This window comes from Rattus norvegicus, chromosome 5 (genome assembly GCF_036323735.1).
Source record: "Rattus norvegicus strain BN/NHsdMcwi chromosome 5, GRCr8, whole genome shotgun sequence".
Classification (NCBI taxonomy): Eukaryota; Metazoa; Chordata; class Mammalia; order Rodentia; family Muridae; genus Rattus; species Rattus norvegicus.
The window spans coordinates 159,078,926-159,098,200 of NC_086023.1; the positions used below are offsets into that span (position 1 = coordinate 159,078,926).

The following is a 19,275-nucleotide window of genomic DNA, read 5'->3' on the forward strand; positions in this document are numbered from 1 at the left end:
TCACTTAGCAATGTGCCAACAAAAAGCCAAGTCCTTGGAGAATGGTTATTTCTACAAGTAGTTCCTCAGTAACGTCTTAGATGGACCATGTATCCAGACGCACTGTAAACTGCAGGTATAATGACCTCACACCATGAAAGCCAATGCTCTTAAGCACCGGCTCATCTCTCCAGCCTCCCTTCCTCAAAAACAAACAAACAAACAAACAAACAAACAAACAACAATTTAAAAAGCTATCTGAAATTATAAGTCTTTATTTCTTCTTGAAAAAGAGTCTATGGCTGGAGAGAAAGCTCAGTGGTTAAAAGCAGGCACTCGCTCCGCTTGTACAGGAGCCGAGTTCAGTTCCCAGAATCCACTTCTGGCTACTGCTAACTGCCTTTCGTCCCAGCTCCAAAGGCCTCTGATACCTCTGGCCTCAGTGGCACAGAAACACAGACATATACATAATTATATTATCACAAATACAAATTAACCCAAAAACCTGTAGCCTGGCTAGCCTGGAACTCACTGTGTAGACCAGGCTGGCCTACACAGCAAGACTGTCACATTTTTTAAAGGGGGACTGGAGAGATGGCTCAGTGTTTACAGTACTGGCTGCTCTTGTAGAGAGCCTGAGTTTAGTTTCTAGTAGGTGCCTGGCAGCTCCAGGGAGTCCACGGTTTCTCTTGTCCTCTACAGTGCACAGACACAGGTAGAGGCAAAACACACATATGCACACTTATTTTTTTATGAGTCTCTTAATCTTTTTGATGAGAGGATGGGAGAAGCAGTTCAGACCCTGAATCCTAGTACTGAGGAGGCTGAGGAAAGACTATCAGTCAGGGTGGAGCACCCGAGACACCAGTCTTTAAAGATAAAAAAGAATGAAAGGCAAAGGGGAAATTTGAATTTATCCTTAAATATCACATAGCCACATCCACTCCATGCCCTAGCTTGTGTTCTACAGAGATCTATGGCATTTTATCACTAAAGCAACATACCACAATTTCTCCAAAGCGCTGAAAAATGTTTCGAAGGTCGTGGTAAGTAGTCGTTTTTTCAAGGTTCCCAATAAAAAGCGTTCTCGTTGCTTTGGGGTGGAATTCATCTATCCTCTCGTCCAAGGGTCGAAACTCGTTTTCACTCTCTGTTTCTGTGGGTGGGTAGGGCAGAGCGGAACAGAGTGCTGCTTTAACACACTCTCCAACACACGGCTGACCAACTGCCTTACCCTGGGCGGACTGGCCACAGCAGTCAGCAGACAGCACTGACAGGCCTAGAGCTCAAGACCAGCCTGGGACAGTTTCAGAAAATGGGGAACCTGCAGAAACTGAAGCTTTCGCTCTCACACACAGAGAAATTTAGTAAAAAAAAAAAAAAAAAAGGTTTTGTTTGTTTTTCTGTGGTTCCTTTGGTTGGTTAGCTGGTTTGGGTTTGTTTTGAAACAGGCTTCCACCATGTCTTCAACACACAGATAATTCTGGGAGTTGTATGTAGACCAGACTGGTCTTGAACTCAGAGATATATATCTGCCTGTCTCTGCCTTCTGAGTTCTGCGACTAAAGGCATACAACACCATGACCGTGCTACATTTATTATTACAGTGTATGTACGTGACATGAGTGTGGGCATTGTGAATGGAGATCAAGGGACTACTTTGTCAGTGGGTTCTCTCCATTCACTCTACAAGGGCTCCAGGGGGAGACTCAGGTCAGCAGACAAGTGCATTTTACCCTCTGATCTGAACATAGAGGGAGTATGAAACCATAATCTGGTTAGGTGTGGTGACACACACCTGTAATCCAGGAGAGTTCAGAGTTCAAAGCCAGCCTGTGCCATATAGAGAGTTTCAGGCAACTGTGAGTTGCACAGGGCAACCTGATCTCAAAACAACACAACAGCAAAGCCCACGCACACACTCGACAGTGCAGTAGCCCAGCGATCACAGCACCAGTCACTGGTTAGTTCCATTTACCTTCAAGATGTTAACGATATTGAGCATTTCCCGTACACACCACTGATGTAGTAATGCAAATGTTTACATCAAGACTTCTGTGGGATGGAGTGATGGGTCTGCAGCTAGGCACTGGCTGCTCTTGCAGAGGACCCAGGTTCAGGTCCCAGCGACCAGTTCCAAGGGATCCAACACCTTCTAGTTTCCACGAATACCAGGCACACACTTGTACACAGACATATATGCAGGCACAAGACCCATACGAATACTACACTAACAAAACCTTCCAGATGTAAGAGTAATTATGTACAGAGTGACTCGGTGGCTTTTGTGGGCTCTTTTTTTGGTGTTATATGCTCCCTAGCAACATCTGCGAGTTTTTTTGTTTTTTTTTTTATAATAAAATTTTTTTTATAAATGCTTTAACGTCTAATTTAATCACAGCTTTGTTAAAGCTCCACTTATTAACTCTGAGACATAGAAACTCAAGGTTTTGATGATATTTTAGCTCAGAACTGCAATGCCCACTGCCCCAGCTCGGGAGGCTGAGGGAGGTGGATCTTTGAGTTCAACACCAGCCTGGTCTACAGTGAGTTCCAGGACAGCCAGGGCCACACAGAGAAACCCTGTCTTTAAAAAACAAACAAGAACTAAGGTAAGTAGACCAGCTGAGGCTATAGCTCAGAAGTGGAGCACTGTGTAGCATGCGCAAAACTTTGTGCTCAACCCTAACATTACAGACGCAGACACACGCGCACATGAGGAAACCAGGAAGGGAGGCATAGCCCTCCAACCCCACCCAGCAGGTGGAGGCAGAAGAACAGGAATCTGAAGCTAGTATTTGCTACATAGCAAACTGAAGGCTAGCCTGGGCTCTAGGAAACCCTGTCTTGAACAAACAAAGGATGAACTGAGCACAAGGGCCCCATCTCTAACCCCAGCATTTGGGAACCATAGTAAGAGGTGTTAAGTTGAAGGTTGGCCTGGTTTACATGATAAAACTGTCTCAAAAGAGTGAATGACAGACAACCCAACAGTTTCTGATTGCCACACACCAAGGCCTTCCACACTAAACATCTTAAAGTATCCTAACGCCCCCGAATTAGCTCTTCACTAGGTACCAGCTGACTGATGATGGTTTGAGACCACACAGGTTAGGCGCACACTGAGTATTTCTCACGAGGTGCGGAATGTCCACCACAACCGATATCTGTGGTGAGGCTCACTTGTGACCTAGTATTCCAGAGGTTGAGGCAGGAGGACTACCCTAAGTTCAAAGGAAATCTGGACTACACACAGTGAGTTTCAGACTAGCCTGTGCTACAGAGTGAGGCTCTGTCTCAAACAAAACAAGGAAGAGCTCATGAGCTGCCCTTAGTTGAGTATAATGTGAGGCAGCACACCTACAGCTCAGTGGGTAATGGGGGAGAAGTTCTCTGAGAATCTGACTGTCATGTGAGAGGACTTAGAACTATCACAGAAGTATCTGGAGGTGTCAGTGGGCAACCGAGGTAGGAAGACGACACTAAACGTGGGTGACAGTGGCATTCAGGTGCTGCCACATATGACCAGGCACCCCAAGATCCAGACTGCCTCTACCACACCTCAAGACAGACACCAGAGCTGTGAGCCAAAGCAGGGCCTTTCTCACTTAAGTTACCGATATACCCAAACTGCACTTTAAAATGTCATCATAAAATTATATATGTGTGTGTGTGTGTGTAAATTAGATATATAAATGTAACTTTACAATACCCACTTTACCAATATTATGCTCGATTTATTATTTACATATTCATGACCATATATATTCTTTTTTTGAATCAAATAAGATGAACAGTCTAAGATTTACCTTAGAAATGGGCTATAAATTCTATTCAAAGTCTTAAAGTTCACTTTCCTCAGCTTCACAAACTCACTGTCTAATACTTCTATTAAAATGCTCACAGTCTGTTTAAACATCCAACCCATGAATCAGGTAAGCTGTGGTGGGGACAGCACTACATGCTTTCTGAAAGGGACAGCAGCTGAGTGGAGGCACACAAGACACCTCCAGCCTCACAGGCAGGGTCTTCCAGGAGGGCCAAGCTAACAGAAGCGTTTCCTTTTCACTCTCAACCTACGCCACTCACACCTACGCCAACCGTCCTCATCCTCATATCTCTAAAGACACGGCTGCGTAGCTGTGTGTGCACCTTCTGCCCTCTACAAACTCTAATCCTCACGTCATGACCCTGGAGAAAAATGAGGTGTTAGGGTATCCATGGTCTTCTCAATACAGACACTGAAAAATGCGCTGTCTCCCTTCTCTGCTTCTCATTTCATTTAAAAGTTTTCATCGTGTGTGTGTGTGTGTGTGTGTGTGTGTGTGTGTGTGTGTGTGTGTGTATGTGAGTGCGTGTCTCTGTGTGTGTGAATGTGTGCCATGTGTACGTGGGTGCCCCGAGACCAGAAGAGGGTGCAGGTCCCCTGCAAATGGAGTCGTGGTTTGTGAGCTGCCTACTGTGGGTACTGAGAACCAATCCCAGTGGCTCTCCAAGAGTAGGTGGACAGGTGAGTGGGTGGGCAGGTGGGTGGGCAGGTGGGTGAGTGGGTGGGCAGGTGGGTGAGTGGGTGGGCAGGTGGGTGAGTGGACAGGTGGGTGGGTGGGTGAGTGGGTGGGTGAGTGGGTGGGTGAGTGGGCAGGTGGGTGAGTGAGTGGGTGGGTGAGTGGGCAGGTGGGTGAGTGAGTGGGTGGGTGAGTGGGCAGGTGGGTGAGTGAGTGGGTGGGTGAGTGGGCAGGTGGGTGAGTGAGTGGGTGGGGGAGTGGGTGGGGGAGTAGGTGGGTGAGTGGCCAGGTGGGTGGGTGGGTGAGTGGGCAGGTGGGTGAGTGAGTGGGTGGGTGAGTGGGCAGGTGGGTGAGTGGGTGGGCAGGTGGGTGAGTGGACAGGTGGGTGAGTGGGTGGGTGAGTGGGCAGGTGGGTGAGTGAGTGGGTGGGTGAGTGGGCAGGTGGGTGAGTGAGTGGGTGGGTGAGTGGGCAGGTGGGTGGGTGAGTGGGCAGGTGGGTGAGTGGGTGGGTGAGTGGGCAGGTGGGTGGGTGGGTGCTCTTAGACTGAGCCCTTTGCTCTTCACTATCACACTAACAAGTTCCGAGGATGGTGGCTACCACCAGGGTCCAGCTCTGATCCAGTAAGGAGACAATCCAAAATCTGGAACAGTCACCTAGAATAGCAGGTTTAATTTATGCTGGACAAAATACAAATGGCTCCCTCAAATAGAGTTTGCTTTTTTTTTTTCTTGTTTTAAGATTTATTTATTTATTATATATTCAGCATTCTGCCTGCATATATGCCTGCAGGCCAGAAGAGGGCACCAGATCTCATTACAGATGGTTGTGAGCCACCATGTGGTTGCTGGGAATTGAACTCAGGACCTCCGGCTCTTAACTACTGAGCCATCTCTCCAGCCCTAGGGTTTGTTTTCTAAGGCAAGGTAATTGTGGTCTCACCTTGTAGGCAATCACTGCCTTCTTTTAGGGAGGCTGCCTCCCCATGTGACCTGAGCTGCATGCATGGGTATCCCCATGACAAAAGCACAAGTCAGTGCCCTCACGAAGCAACTCGGTGACTGAAGAACTCAGCTACCTTTTAAAAACTAAGACACTGGGCCAGTAAATTAAGAAATGAAACCAGGGGCTAGAGAGGTGGCTCAAGGGTTAAGAGCACTGACTGCTCTTCCACAGAGGTCCTGAGTTCAATTCCCAGCAACCACATGGTGGCTCATAACCATCTGTAATGGAACCTGATGCCCTCTTCTGGTGTGTCTGAAGACAGCAACAGTGTGCTTATTTATTATATAATAAAGAAATCTTTCAGAAAAAATATTTTTAAAAAAAGGAAAGAAAGAAATGAAACCCAGGTTGTGCCAACCAGTAACCACCACTCACAATCTGACTGAAGTGATTTCTAACTGAAGTCAGTTTCTGAGGTCTTACCTGGTCCTACCCATGCAGTCACCTCAATCTGCATGCCAAAGAAGAGTTTTCCCTTTGATGCAGTCAGTGCTTTTTCTTGGTCCTCTTGTTGCCGGAAGAACACCAGGCCGTACCTCTCCTCGGAGGCCCCATGGATCTGCACTGAAGTCACCTTGCCAAACTTCTTAAATTCATGGAAAAGGCCATCTTTAAGGCTCGTATCTATGTAGCCAAACAGAAACAAGCACATTTTCTTGTGTTGTATCCAGAGCACCAGAGCAAACCACTTCCCCAAACCAAGACATTTAATCTAGAAAAATATCCATTTCCAAAGCAAACCATGTTCTGCCTATATCTGTGATGTGTGTGTGTGTGTGTGTGTGTGTGAGAGAGAGAGAGAGAGAGAGAGAGAGAGAGAGAGAGAGAGAGAGAGAGAATTGCCCATAAATAAAACGTGGTAGCTCTTGTGCCTGCCTTTCTGAGATTCAACTCCAAAGTCCAATGGCTGCCCCCATCTTTCTATCTTTGTGCATACAATGGGAATCCTAAGCCTGCCGTCCCCCAGCCTCTAGCTTCCTTACTGCCTCAGGATGGTTCCATGCTGACCCTGCCTGCTTCCCTCAAGGCCTGACTTCCCTCCTCCCCCTCCTGCTGAGAAGTTTGCTCTCAGTGTTTAGGAAATCAGCCACATACAATTATAATAATCACTTGCTTTTGCTCACGGCACCAAATGCTAATGAACCAGAGAAGTAGACCGTGTAAACTGCCCATTCCAGCTCATCCGTGTGAGCGCTGCCATCTCTCTCTCAGCAGCTGAGAGGAAACAGCACTCATACAAACCTTACCTGTAGAGCGTACTGGAAGATTCTGAACTTTGATCCCAAAACTTTTCCGGGGCTCATCTTTTTCAAGAGACGAAAGCAACTGGGAAGTGGGTGCGGGAACTGCCGCTGACTGGACGGAGCGGGCTGGGGAGTCGTCACTGGACGTGCTGCTGGAATCACTACTGCAGAGCAGAGGGCAAACACACAAACAGGGAGACAGACATCAGTGTGACGACAGAGAAGAGAAACATGGACTATGCGGAAGGAAGGTTTCTGGAGTCCACATCTGTCCTCAGAGAGGAACAGAGGGCAATTCACAGTGGCTGAGTCTAGAAGGAAAAGTTAGGGTTCTTTCACCACACAGGCCACCAAAGGCAACTGCACCTTCCACAACTGATTGCAACTGTCCCCTCAGATCACTGCATCCGTAACTCTACCTTCTAGAGGCGGTAGCACTAAGATTTGAGAGTTCCAGATTAGCATAGGTTGCACAGCAAGACCTTACCTCAAAAAAGCAAAGAAACACTACTGTATGCAATTCTCTTAGAATATCAACAGTGACAACTGAGGCAGGACAGTGGGAGTTGGTTCTACAGATAAAAGTCCAAATACTGGTTCAGGACTTGGACAGGTCATTTAGGTTCTTGTCACTGTTACAGATACACAACTCAGAGCGTTCATCTTCCAAGCACATACCACACACAGCCTCAAGATAACAGACAGCATACAGGACTCTCAAGAATTTTATGCATGGGCTAGAGAGATGGCTCAGTGGTTAAGAGCACTGGCTGCTCTTCCAGAGGTCCTGAGTTCAATTCCCAGCAACCACATGGTGGCCAACAATCATCTGTAATGAGATCTGATGCCCTCTTTTGGTGTGTCTAAAGACAGCGACGGTGTACTCATATATATATATAATAAATCTTAAGAAAAAAATTTATGCATAAAACAAACTTCATACACAAACTTTTCAACATGTGATGTCATACTGGCCCCAAAGTTTCAGATTTTGGTACATTCCAAGTTTGAATTTCAAACTAGGATAGTCACTGGTAAGAGCAGTGTCCACCCTTACTGTCTCTAACGCAAGTGTGCATATCAGTTTGCCTTCTAGACTCGAGTGGCTGTGGATGAAGTACACTGACTGACTTGAGCCTTCCTTGTCAGCTTGGCTTCTCTGTGGGTGAAGGGGAAGTGACAGTTAATTAAATAGACTTTGCTATTCTCCTTCATTTTAATAAAATCCTCAGAAAGGGAGCTGGTCAATTAAACAACAAGGCTCCTTACACACACTGAGAAAGGTGCATTTTCTTTTTTTTTTTTTTTCCCCTTTTCTTCGGAGCTGGGGACCGAACCCAGGGCCTTGTGCTTGCTAGGCAAGCGCTCTACCACTGAGCTAAATCCCAAACCCCTGAAAGGTGCATTTTCTTAAGCTTAATAAGGAAGCCAGGAGTGGTGGAGCAGGCTCTAGCTCCTGAGGTTCCCTCCCTTCATGGAAGTTAAAGGCAGCATCTCGGTCTGAGGCCTGGCACTCCCTGGCGAACTCTACTGGAATTTCCTGATACTGGAGCCACTATACCTGACAGGTTCTATCTGCTGAGGGTCTGTTTGGTGGTTCTGTTCTGTTGGAGCCAGTGTCTTACTGTGTCAGACTGGCCTCCAGCAAATAGACATCCCCCTGCTGCTGCCTTCTGAATGCACATGCATGGTCTACACCTGTGGAAGCAGAGGACAGCTTGGCAGTACTGGTCCTCTCTTCTGCCACATAGCTCTCAGGACTGATCCCAGGATATTATATCAGGCAAGCACCTTTAACCTGCTGGGCTACCTCAGTGACCCCCTCCCCCTTGTCCCTTTGTGTGATCTTGTTATAACCCGTGGTTGCCTGCTCATTTCCAACACCAGGATTTGAGGTCCTATCCATACTTAGTTGTCGCTGTGTTTAAGAGAGGATCTGGCCGTGTAGATCTGACTAGACCTAGAACCTGTCCATGATCCCCGATAGACCACACGATTGCCAGTACACCTGGTGCTCACGCATTTATTCACTGCTAAGGAGTCTGGGTCTACATAACACTGGGGTGAAAATGTCTCCCCTTAATGGTTATTTGTGATCAGATGGAATTGCAGGTGATATTGGGTAGCATATTCAATATTGTGGTTGTGGTGACTTGTGTTGCTTAAAGAATATTTATTTTCTTACCTATATAGGCATCATTAGTTAAAAAGCTATGATCTTGGGGCTGGAGAGATGGCTCAGTGGGTAAGAGCACTGACTGCTCTTCCAGAGGTCCTGAGTTCAATTCCCAGCAACCACATGGTGGCTCACATCTGTAATGGATTCTGGTGTATCTGAAGACAGCTACAATGTATTCATAGACAATAAATCAATAAAATCTTTTTTTAAAAAAAAGCTATGATCTTAGTTAATGTGAGTTTCCATGACAACAGTTTCCTATTCAAGATACTGCTTATATAATGAAGTCATGTTTTTAAGATGGGAAAACTTAAGCTTGAATGTTCTAGAAAGCCTGGCAGTGATGGCTGTGGTTCTATACCGAGGAGGTCTGTGCGTGTGGAGGTCAGAGGACAACTTTTTGGAGTTGATTCTCTCCTTCTACCATGTAGGTCCCGGGATCCCACTCAGGTCATCAGGCTTGGCGGCAAGCTCCTTTACTTGCTGAGCTGTCTTGTTGGCCCAGTTTGTTTGTTTTATTGAGACAGGGAATAAGACAGAATCTCAAACAATAACTATGTTTGGATTTTTGAGAAAGGGTTTCCCTGTACAGCCCTGGATGTCCTGGAACTCACACTGTAGATCACACTGGCCTCCAACTTACAGAGATCCTCCTGCCTCTGCTCCCAAGAGATGGGATTAAAGGCCTGCACCACCACCATTTGTTTTTAAAGCCAGAGCCTCTCTACACAGACTTGCCCTGGAACTCACCATGTAGGTCAGGGTGGCACATGCCACCATCCCCAGCTCTGAATCAGTGCTTTTAAAATGACTTCTCTTGGGGCTGGGGATTTAGCTCAGTGGTAGAGCGCTTGCCTAGGAAGTGCAAGGCCCTGGGTTCGGTCCCCAGCTCCGAAAAAAAGAACCAAAAAATAAATAAATAAATAAAATGACTTCTCTTCTCATCAGGTGACCAGTCATTTCTCTCCTCTACGTAACTCATAAGCTTGAATCAGGAGGGGAAGTGTGTCGAGTGGTCTTTTCATGACACTTCAAATTGTGACCAGAGTTGCCGACACTTCCCTCAGATACACAACAGTTGTCTGCATTGTAAAATGCATCACTGCACCAAGAGGAAACCCCCCTCCTTGTTTTGAGACACGGTTTCTTTACACAGTGCAGGATAGACTGTAACTCACTAATCCCCTGCAAGCTAGAGTACTGGGGGTACAGATATACAGCATTAAACAGGGCCTTAGGTAATCCATACAGACTTCGAACTCTTTATGTGCTAAAGATCACTCCAAATTCTCCCACTTCTCAGGCTGGGAATGCACGTGCGCGGCAATGCTGGGCTTTTCCTCTTTGTTGCTTCTCATAACTTTCCAACCCCAACAGCACTAATGATCTCTCCACATCTCTAGTTAAGGACAAGGTATCTTTTTGTGTGTGTGTGTGTGTGTGTGTGTGTGTGTGTGTGTGTGTGTGTGTACACACAAGCATGTCACAATGTGTGCAGAGATGAAGACATTCTCAGAGGTCTTTGTCATTCTTCCTGTTAGTCTAAATCTAGTCTGAAGAAAAAGCCGGGTCTCAAACTATGCTGATGTCAGCTGATCACAGCAAACTGGAAAAGGAAAATGCAGTTTCTCCTTATATTGACAGCAAGGCCAAAAAACTCTGTAGATGGTTTGTTCGTTTTCCAGACAAGCCCCCAACCTGGGCACCACCACATGCAGCTTGCAGATAAAATTATTTTATAATTTTGAAACAAATAATGAGCAAAATAAACAACACCGCTAACAAAGCTGGCGTGAAGGAAAGCCAGCATAATCACTTAACACGCACTCTGCAGTAGCTTTTTCCACTTGAGCTAAGACTTCAGGGAAAGCACAGTGACAGCCACAGCAATTATTAGTATCTTGTTTTTTTCAAAACAGGGTTTCTCTGTGTAGCCCTGGCTGTCCTGGAACTCACTCTGTAGACCAGGCTGTCCCCAAACTCAGGGATGCATCTGCCTCTGCCTCCTCCTGAGTGCTGGGATTAAAGGCATGTGAAGTGTCACCATACCCAGCCCTCAAAGCTCAACATTAACCATAGGATGGCACTTACTGTGGGTACAAAGGCACATGCTGCCAGGCCTGACAAACGCATGGTGGAGGAAAAGAACTAAGTATCACAAGCTGTCCTCTGGTTTTCATGTGTAAGAAGGGCCATGGCATGCAGGTGTGCACATACATGCACACAAAAATGTAAATAAGAAGTTAATACACTATCTATATTGTACATCAAGGTGACTACATTATTGTGCTTTATAACTAACATATCAAAGCGTATCCCTATTTCTATTTGTGTGTATGCATGTGTGTGCCACAAGCACACATGTTTGCTGCATGTGTGAGGGGCCTGAGAAGGCCAGAAGAAAAATGTCACACAGATCTCTTGAAGCTCCCGAAGACTGTGAGCTATGCAGTTTGGGTGCCAGGAACCGAGCTTGAGTCCCTGCAAGCCCAGCTCCCCCGCCGCTGCTGTCTTTCCTGCCCCCGTTGATGATGTTCTTGATTGTCAACTCAACTACATCTGGAATTAACTCAAATCCAAAAATGGAGGGATTGTTGCTTCATTTGAAGTAGGAAGATTCACATTTAACCTGGATCTTGAGTCAGGAAGACAAGCTTTTTTTTTTTCTTTTTTCTTTTTTTCGGAGCTGGGGACCGAACCCACTGAGCTAAATCCCCAACCCCAGGAAGACACGCTTTTAATCTGACCACCACGCCTTTTGCTGGACGTCTGCATAAGGACACAGAGGAAGGATGCTTTAGCTCTTTGCCCTCTTGCTCTGGCCTTGCTAGCAAGTCCATTCCTTCAGTGCATTAGAGCCTGCTGCTTACGCCTTCAGGATTCTGGAGTCCACTGAAGACCAGCGAAGGCATCCAGCCTTGTGGAATGACAAACTACTGGATTCTTGGGACTTTGCGCTCATAATTAGCCACTGTTGAATTACCTGGACTGTAGCCTATAAACCACCCTAATAAACTCCCTTCCTGCACAGAGAGATTCGTTCTGTAAATCCTGTAGCTCTGGAGAACCCTGACTAACACAGCTCCTGAATGAGGTATTTTCAATTTGCCTTTTTAAAAATGATACAACTCAAACCATCGGACGGTGAGGTGTAGGGGAGCGTGTCCCAAAATTGGAAAGGACTTGAACTACTGGAAATCAAGGCAGCAGGAGGATGGGAGGATGCGGAGGACCAGAGGATCTGGAAGTGTAAACTTTGGAACTAGACGCAAACACAGCAAACCCACATGGCAGACTTTTCCCTCCATTAGGCCAGGTCTGGCCTTAAACTTGCAGCAATTCTCCAGCCTCAACCATAAGCTATTTCAAGTGTAGACGGAACACGCAAAAGGCGGAGAGAGGGAGGTGGAGAGTTTAAGGCCAGCTGGGGTCCACTGCTCTGTCTCCAGACGGTGAGGATGGAGGGAATGCGGAGCCCTTTGTGCAGGTGGAGGGCAGGGAAAATAGCACAGTCAGGGAGAAGTGATCAGCACTGCATAATCCAACGTTTCCACTGTGCCCATGTACCTAAATACGTACCTAGAGACTCCTGGGATCTGTATATCCACACGCAGCATGGTCTGCAGTCAAAAGGTAGGCACTTAAAACCAAGAGCGAGACAGCTGAATGGATACACAAAATGCAGTGTGCAGTGGACACACACACACTAGTACTGCTATTATTCAGCCTTAGGGAGGAAGTAAATTTGGCCTGACACAATCTATGATGTGAAAAACCTAGAGGACACCATGCTGAGTGAAAGAGTGGACACAAAAGCACATTTATGGCTCCAACTAGACAGAGTAGTCAAAGTTGTAGGCAGAGGACCGTGTGTGCGCACACACATTCACAAGGACCCACATGTGTGGGGAGTGGTACGAGTGCCTTTCTCCCCCCCCCCCCCCCCCCGAGCTGGGGACCGAACCCAGGGCCTTGCGCTTCCTAGGTAAGCGCTCTACCACTGAGCTAAATCCCCAACCCCTACGCGCGCCTTTCTTAACTGCTCTCCACCTTATTCTTTGAGGCAAGGGTCTCACTGCAGCTAGGAGCTGGCTGGTTCTGCTAGAATGGCTGGCCAGCAAGTCCTAGGGATCCTGTCTCCACATCCACTACCGCCAGCTTGTTACATGGGTACGGGGATCCGAACTGGTATCCTCCTGCTTACCTGGCAAGCTTACTGACTGAGTCGCCTCCCCAGTCTGGAAAGTGTTTAATAGACAGTACCTTTACATTTCAGTTTGGAGGGCTGGAGAGGCAGCTCAGCGGTTAAGAACAGGCGTTCTTGAAGAGAGCCCGAGTTCAATTCCTGGTGTCCACACAACGGCTCACAACCACCCATAAGTGAGTTCCAGGGGATTCAAAGCTCTCCTGACCTCCCTGAGTACCACATGCGCTATGTGCAGGTGCAAGAAGGCAAAATATCCATGCCCATAAAATAAATCTTAATTTTTTTTAAAAGTATTTCAGTTTGGAAAGGTAGGAAAATTCTGGAGATGCCACAGGTCAGCTGATGTGGAAAACTTATTGCCACAGAACCTCAAATGTCTGAAATGGAGAGTGCTCTTGTTTATCCTGAGGCATCCCGCACAGTAATAAGCGCTCCCTTTGTTTCTTAAGAATGTTAGTAACCGGGGCTGGGGATTTAGCTCAGTGGTAGAGCGGCAAGGCCCTGGGTTCGGTCCCCAGCTCCGGAAAAAAAGAAAAGGGAAAAAAAGAAAAAAAAAAAAAGAATGTTAGTAACTCCTACCGCTTTTTAGTCAGTCTCAGGGGGTCTCACACTCTGTCTTCCAAGTTTCTTTAACTTGGCTGCTGCCTGAGAAAGCTGTGACTCAGCAAAGAAGAGCGGAGCAGCAAGGTGGCCTGAGTGATGGAAATGACACCCCAGAGCCCAGCTCTTCACATAAGACCTCACTGAGAAAAACCAGACCTAACAGCAACCCGAAGAGGAATGGTGAGGAAGGCAGAGGGAAACTCGCAGCTGTGTGTCAGACCCAAACCAAGCAGCCACATGTAATAACTCCTGCTGACAGGCAAACAGTGACAATCTGCCCTGGAGTGAAGGGTTTGTGCTTTATCAGGGACTGGGGACAGACCTCAGGCTCCCCCCCCACACACTGGGCAGGTGCTGGACCCCAAACTGCATTCCCCAGGCCAAGGACTTTGAGCATCTGATTTTAGCAGAAGGTGCTGTTTAAAAATGTGCACTTAGCTCTCACAAAAGGGTAACCATGACTTCACTCTTCAGAAGGCAGCGACAGCTGCAGCCGGTTTTTTAAAGCTTATGATTATCTCTGAAGTTATGTAAAATATAGAAATAGTTCACCACAAAGAGCTGGATAATAAGCGAGAGACTAAAACCCACAGCGGAGCGCGGTGCTGCCCAGCAATGGAGCCAGCCTGCCTCCCTCCCTCCCTCCCTCCCTCCCTCCCTCCCTCCCTCCCTCCCTCCCTCCCTCCCCCGCCCAGAAGAGCCAAGACCTGGATCTTAACCTCTAGCAGCACAAGACAACAGAATGAATGAACCACGATCCCCTTCTGAGCCCTGAGCACGCACACTGAGCTCAGCACTGCTGCGTGCTAGGGGACACTCCACCACTAAGCCACAAGCCTTCCTCCCACAGGCACCTTTCTGAGCCACAGTCTTATTATACTGCTCAGGCTGGCCTTGAACTTCCTGCATACATAGGTGGAACACTGGACCTTCTGTTTTAGCCTCCCATCAGGCCTCGCTGAAATAGATCAAAGGAAGGAAGTAGGGGACTGGAGGAATCAGGCAAGCAGGTATCTTTATACCTGGGCACAGCTGTAACAGTCTAACACTGGGGAGGCTGAGGCAAAAGGACTGCAAGCTTGAGACCAGACTGATCTACACAGCAAGATCTTCTAACAACAACAACAACAACAACATGCTGTCCAGCCTTACAGAGGAGTGACATAGAACAGAGTGAGGCGTCTTGAAAGTAAGCTAGGTGAAATGAACTGAGTGAAAAGGCTCCAATAGGGCGGCAGTGGTGTGCGTCTTTAAGCCCAGCACCCAGGAGGAGGCAGGGGCAGCTGGATCTGAGTCTGAGGCCAGCCTGGTCTGCAGAGTGAGTTCTAGGACAGCCAGGGTTGTTACACAGAGAAATCTAGCCTCAAACAAAAACAAAAACAAAAACAAAAACAAAACAAGTGGGGCTGGAGGGATGACTCAGTGGTTAAGAGCACTGTCTCACTTTTGGGAAACAAACAACCTTGTTCCTGGAGTATTTTCAGTTTAAATTCCAAAGAGGACGGACAAAAGTAGTCGCAATCCCTCTTGAGAGTCAGAAAGCAGGTTAGGAGCACAGAGCACGCCACAGCACCTGCCTGGCCTGCACCAGGCCGTGCATTCTTCAGAAAAGCTCCTTCTCGGGTACCCTCAAAGCAAAAGACCCCAGTACAGCCCACTATGGTGAAACACACCTAGAATTCAAGCACTTAGAGAAGGCTGAGGCGAGAGGATTGTTTGAGGGTAGCCTGAGCTATAAGGAAAGACCCTGTCTCAAGAAAATTAAAAAACAAAATTACAGAGGTTGGAGAGATGGCTCAGTGGGTAAGAGCACTGACAGCTCTTCCAAAAGTCCTGAGTTCAAATCCCAGCAACCACATGGTGGCTCACAACCATCTGTAATGAGATCTGATGCCATATTCTGGTGTGTCTGAAGACAGCTACAGTGTACTTGTATAATAATAATAATAATAATAATAATAATAATAAACTTTAAAAAAGAAAAGAAAAACAAAGTTACAAAAGCATGGAGCTCAACTGCTCTCTCCACAGTCAAAGCAAGTCCGCCTGAAGAACAAGAAAAGCCATCTTCACAGCAGCAGCATTTAGAACATCCAAAGGGTGCCAGGGTAGACAGTGCATCGTGGGTGTGCAGTAAAGAAACTGCCCACAGGACTGCTGCCAGTAATGGTTATGGTTCTTATGGTAGATGGGAAAGAGAGAACAGCCAGAGACATCATCTGAAAGAGTGCAGAGTGGAGTGAGAAAAAGATGACCCGTGGCCATCTGTGAGAAAGGGGAGACCAGCAGGGATGGAGACTGGAGGACCTGGAGTGAGAACTGCAGGAGCTGAGAAGAGCTGGGTGAAAAGCTGGGAGGGAGCGCAGAGGCAGGGGGCTGCCACGGGGTCTTTGAAATAAATGTGTAGCAAGTACTTGTAAGTAGGGACTGAGGGAGCCTGGGGGCTAACATGAACCTTGATGCACTGATAAACAACGCAGGTATTAATTGGAGAGCCATGTCCCTTTGCCAGAGGTAAGAAAAATGACCGTTTGCTAAGTGAGAAGCAGCTTTACAGGTCCCCAAGCTGGCTTTTATCTAATCACCAGAAACCCTCTGTAGCCAGGTCAGGACTCTTATTTCTGGACACTCAGGCTGCCTTTTAGAGTTTGGGGAAGTGGGAGTTTCCTTTGGACCTGACAGTCAGGAGACAGATAAGACTCTCACAGTGGGATCTGCTTATTCTCTGACCATGTAAAGTGTAAAATCAACTAAAATGCTTAGAAAGCCTGAACCAAGGCAGCGCACAGATCACATAGAACGTGGGGAGAGTTTTTGCTTTGGGGTTCTTTTGGAAGGTGTCTTTTGTTTTGTTTTGTTTTATACCAAGGTCTGTCTTAGTTATTTTTCTGTTGCTGTGATGAAACATCATGGCCAAGGCAGTTTACAGAAGGGAGCATTTAACTGGGGGCTTGCGCATAGCTTCAGAGTAAACGTCAATCCAAGACCACAGTGGAAGCATGGTGGCAGGCAGGCAGGCAGGCAGGCAGGCAGCATGCACGGCACTGCCGCGGGAGCGGAGAGCTCACACCCCGATCCGCAGGCAGAAAACTGAACAAGGCTGGGCCTGCAGAGGGTTCTCAAAACCTCAGCGCCCACAAGGCCATGCCTCCTAATCCTTCCCAAATGGTCCCGCCAACTGGGGGACTACGCATCCGAGCACATGAGCCTATGTGGGACTATTCTCATCCAAAGCACTGAGGCTTTCTCTGTAATTAACCCTGGCTGGCCTTGAACTCACAGAGATCCACCTGCCTCTGACTCTCCCATGCTGTTTGCCATGACCCACCTTTTTTTTTTTTTTTTTAAGTATTCAGGATTTCCTTCTACAGCTCAAGCTTGAATGAGATCCTCCTTCCTTAGGCCCTTGAGTACAATGATTTCAGGTGTCAGCCACTAACTATACCCACCAAAATGTGGGATATTTAATTCCAAATGAAATCCAACTGGGCACGCCTGATGCAGCCTGTGCCAATGCCCGTCAATATACTCTGAGGTTTCATTCTTTCCAAATTTAACTTTACAGCTACCTCTCCGTCCTGTCCAGAACACGAGAGCGGCTTGCTAGTGGCTACTTCTGAACAGTCTTTAGAAGAAGCCTCAGGCCCAAGAGTCTGAAAGGCACTGAAGCACTCAGAGACAGCTCAGCTTTACAACTTGGGGTGCTGGCTTGTTACTGAGAAACCTCAGCCTACAGCTGTTCCCTTTAAATGCAACCATTTCTTTAGAATTTCACCGCAGACACAAAGCAATGGTGTACATGGCCGTGGCGCTGTGACGGCCCAGTCAAAAGCAGCTGCGCCTGCTGAGAATAAAGAAGACCCATGGAGCGCCTCGGGTTTGATGTAAGGACCGAGTTCTGGAGCAGCACAGACAACTCCACTGCAGTCACAGACACACAGTAAGAAGACGACGTCAGTCATCACTTTAAAATAACCTTCACGTTAACCTTTTCCTGATCAGCAGTAAGTTTAGCCAGGTGTGGAGGCCCAGAAGTGGAGAGGTGCTCAATGGTTAGCGGCCCTAGCTTGAGGACCACAGTTCAGACCTCAGGACTGATGTAAGCCAGGAATCCTGCAGACAACCCTAAACCCTAACTCCCGTTCCAGGGAGTCGGATGCCTCCTCTAGCCCCCAAGCAGACACGAATACATACACACGCACATGCACGCACACAAATCCAGGCAGGTCCAAGCTACAGAGTGAGGTTCTGTCAGGGGACATGGCAACTATACTGTTAATCCTGCTCAGCAGGTATTAAATCTTAGCTTCCATCCCCATCATTAAAAAAAAAAAGTTAGGGTCACTGAGAGGGCTCGGAGGTAAAGAGCACATACATACCTCCGGGTCAAGAGGACCCAGGTTCAATCCCCAGCACCCACACGGCAGCTCTCAAGTGTCTGTAACTCCAAGATCTGATGCCCTCATACACAGACATACGTCCAAACAAAACACCAACGCACAAAAGAAAACTAATTTTTTTTTTTTGGTTCTTTTTTTCGGAGCTGGGGACCAAACCCAGGGCCTTGCGCTTCCTAGGTAAGCGCTCTACCACTGAGCACTAAATTTTTTTAAAAGAAAAATGTGGCAAGGAATTACTACATAAAGAGTTGAGAGGCGGGGTTGGGGATTTAGCTCAGTGGTAGAGTGCTTGCCTAGCAAGCACAAGGCCCTGGGTTCGGTCCCCAGCTCCGAAAAAAAAAGAAAAAAAAAAAAGAGTTGCGAGGCAGGTTTTTCACACCTGTAGGCCAACACTCAGGAGTAGGGATGAGGACCAGAATTTCTAGAACATCCTCTGGAAAGTGGAGGCCAGCTCGGGCTACTTGAGACCTCGTATCGAGAATAGAACAAAGGTGACATGGTAATCCCAGCACCTAAGGCAGAGGCAAGTGGATCTCTGAGTTCCAAGGTCAGCCTGGTCTACACAGTAAGTTCCAAGAGCCAGGGCTACAGAGTGAGAGCCTGCCTCGAAAACAAACAAGTGAACAAAAACCACATCAATCTTAGGGGCTGGAGAGATGGCTCGGAGGTTAAGAGTACTGCCTGCTCTTCCAAAGGTTCTGAGTTCAATTCCCAGCAACCACATGGTGGCTTCTAACCATCTATAATGAGATTTGGTGCCCTCTTCTGGCTTGTAGGCATATATGCAGAAAGAACACTATATATAATAAATAGATCTTTTAAAAATAAATTACATCAATGTTAAAATCCACACTCTATCAACACACAGATTTACCCTAACTTGTTTTAATTATTTTCAACCTAACCAGAATCAACCCTTGCTCAGTCCAAGGTACAAAGAATTGAGAGTCTGACAAGGCCAGAGCGGCTCTAGGGAGCTCCAGTCACCAGCTCTAGAGAATGCACTGGTGCGGCAAGGCAGCGGCTAGGACGCCCTAGCTGCTGGGGCTTGGAACAGTGGGGGGGGGGGGGGGGGGGGCACAAGAAGACCGAGCACTGAAGTACAACTGCGGCTGGTGGCCCCACCTCTGGGCTTGGTGGACACCACCCCCCTGT

General features: G+C 47.4%; 1 protein-coding gene across 5 annotated transcripts in view; it reads right to left on the reverse strand.

Annotated features, from left to right (window-relative positions):
• Spen (spen family transcriptional repressor) overlaps positions 1-19,275 on the reverse strand; it is a 73,532-nt gene that overhangs the window by 20,668 nt on the left and 33,589 nt on the right. For 4 of the 5 annotated variants that reach the window (NM_001395101.1, XM_039110804.2, XM_039110809.2 and 1 more), the window contains 3 exons: positions 6,735-6,895; positions 5,911-6,111; positions 984-1,135 (listed from right to left, as the gene is read on the reverse strand). In NM_001395101.1, the coding sequence (NP_001382030.1) occupies positions 984-1,135; positions 5,911-6,111; positions 6,735-6,895 (514 nt within the window). The remainder of the gene's footprint in view (positions 1-983; positions 1,136-5,910; positions 6,112-6,734; positions 6,896-19,275) is intronic. The other variant, XM_039110807.2, reaches the window with a different exon arrangement.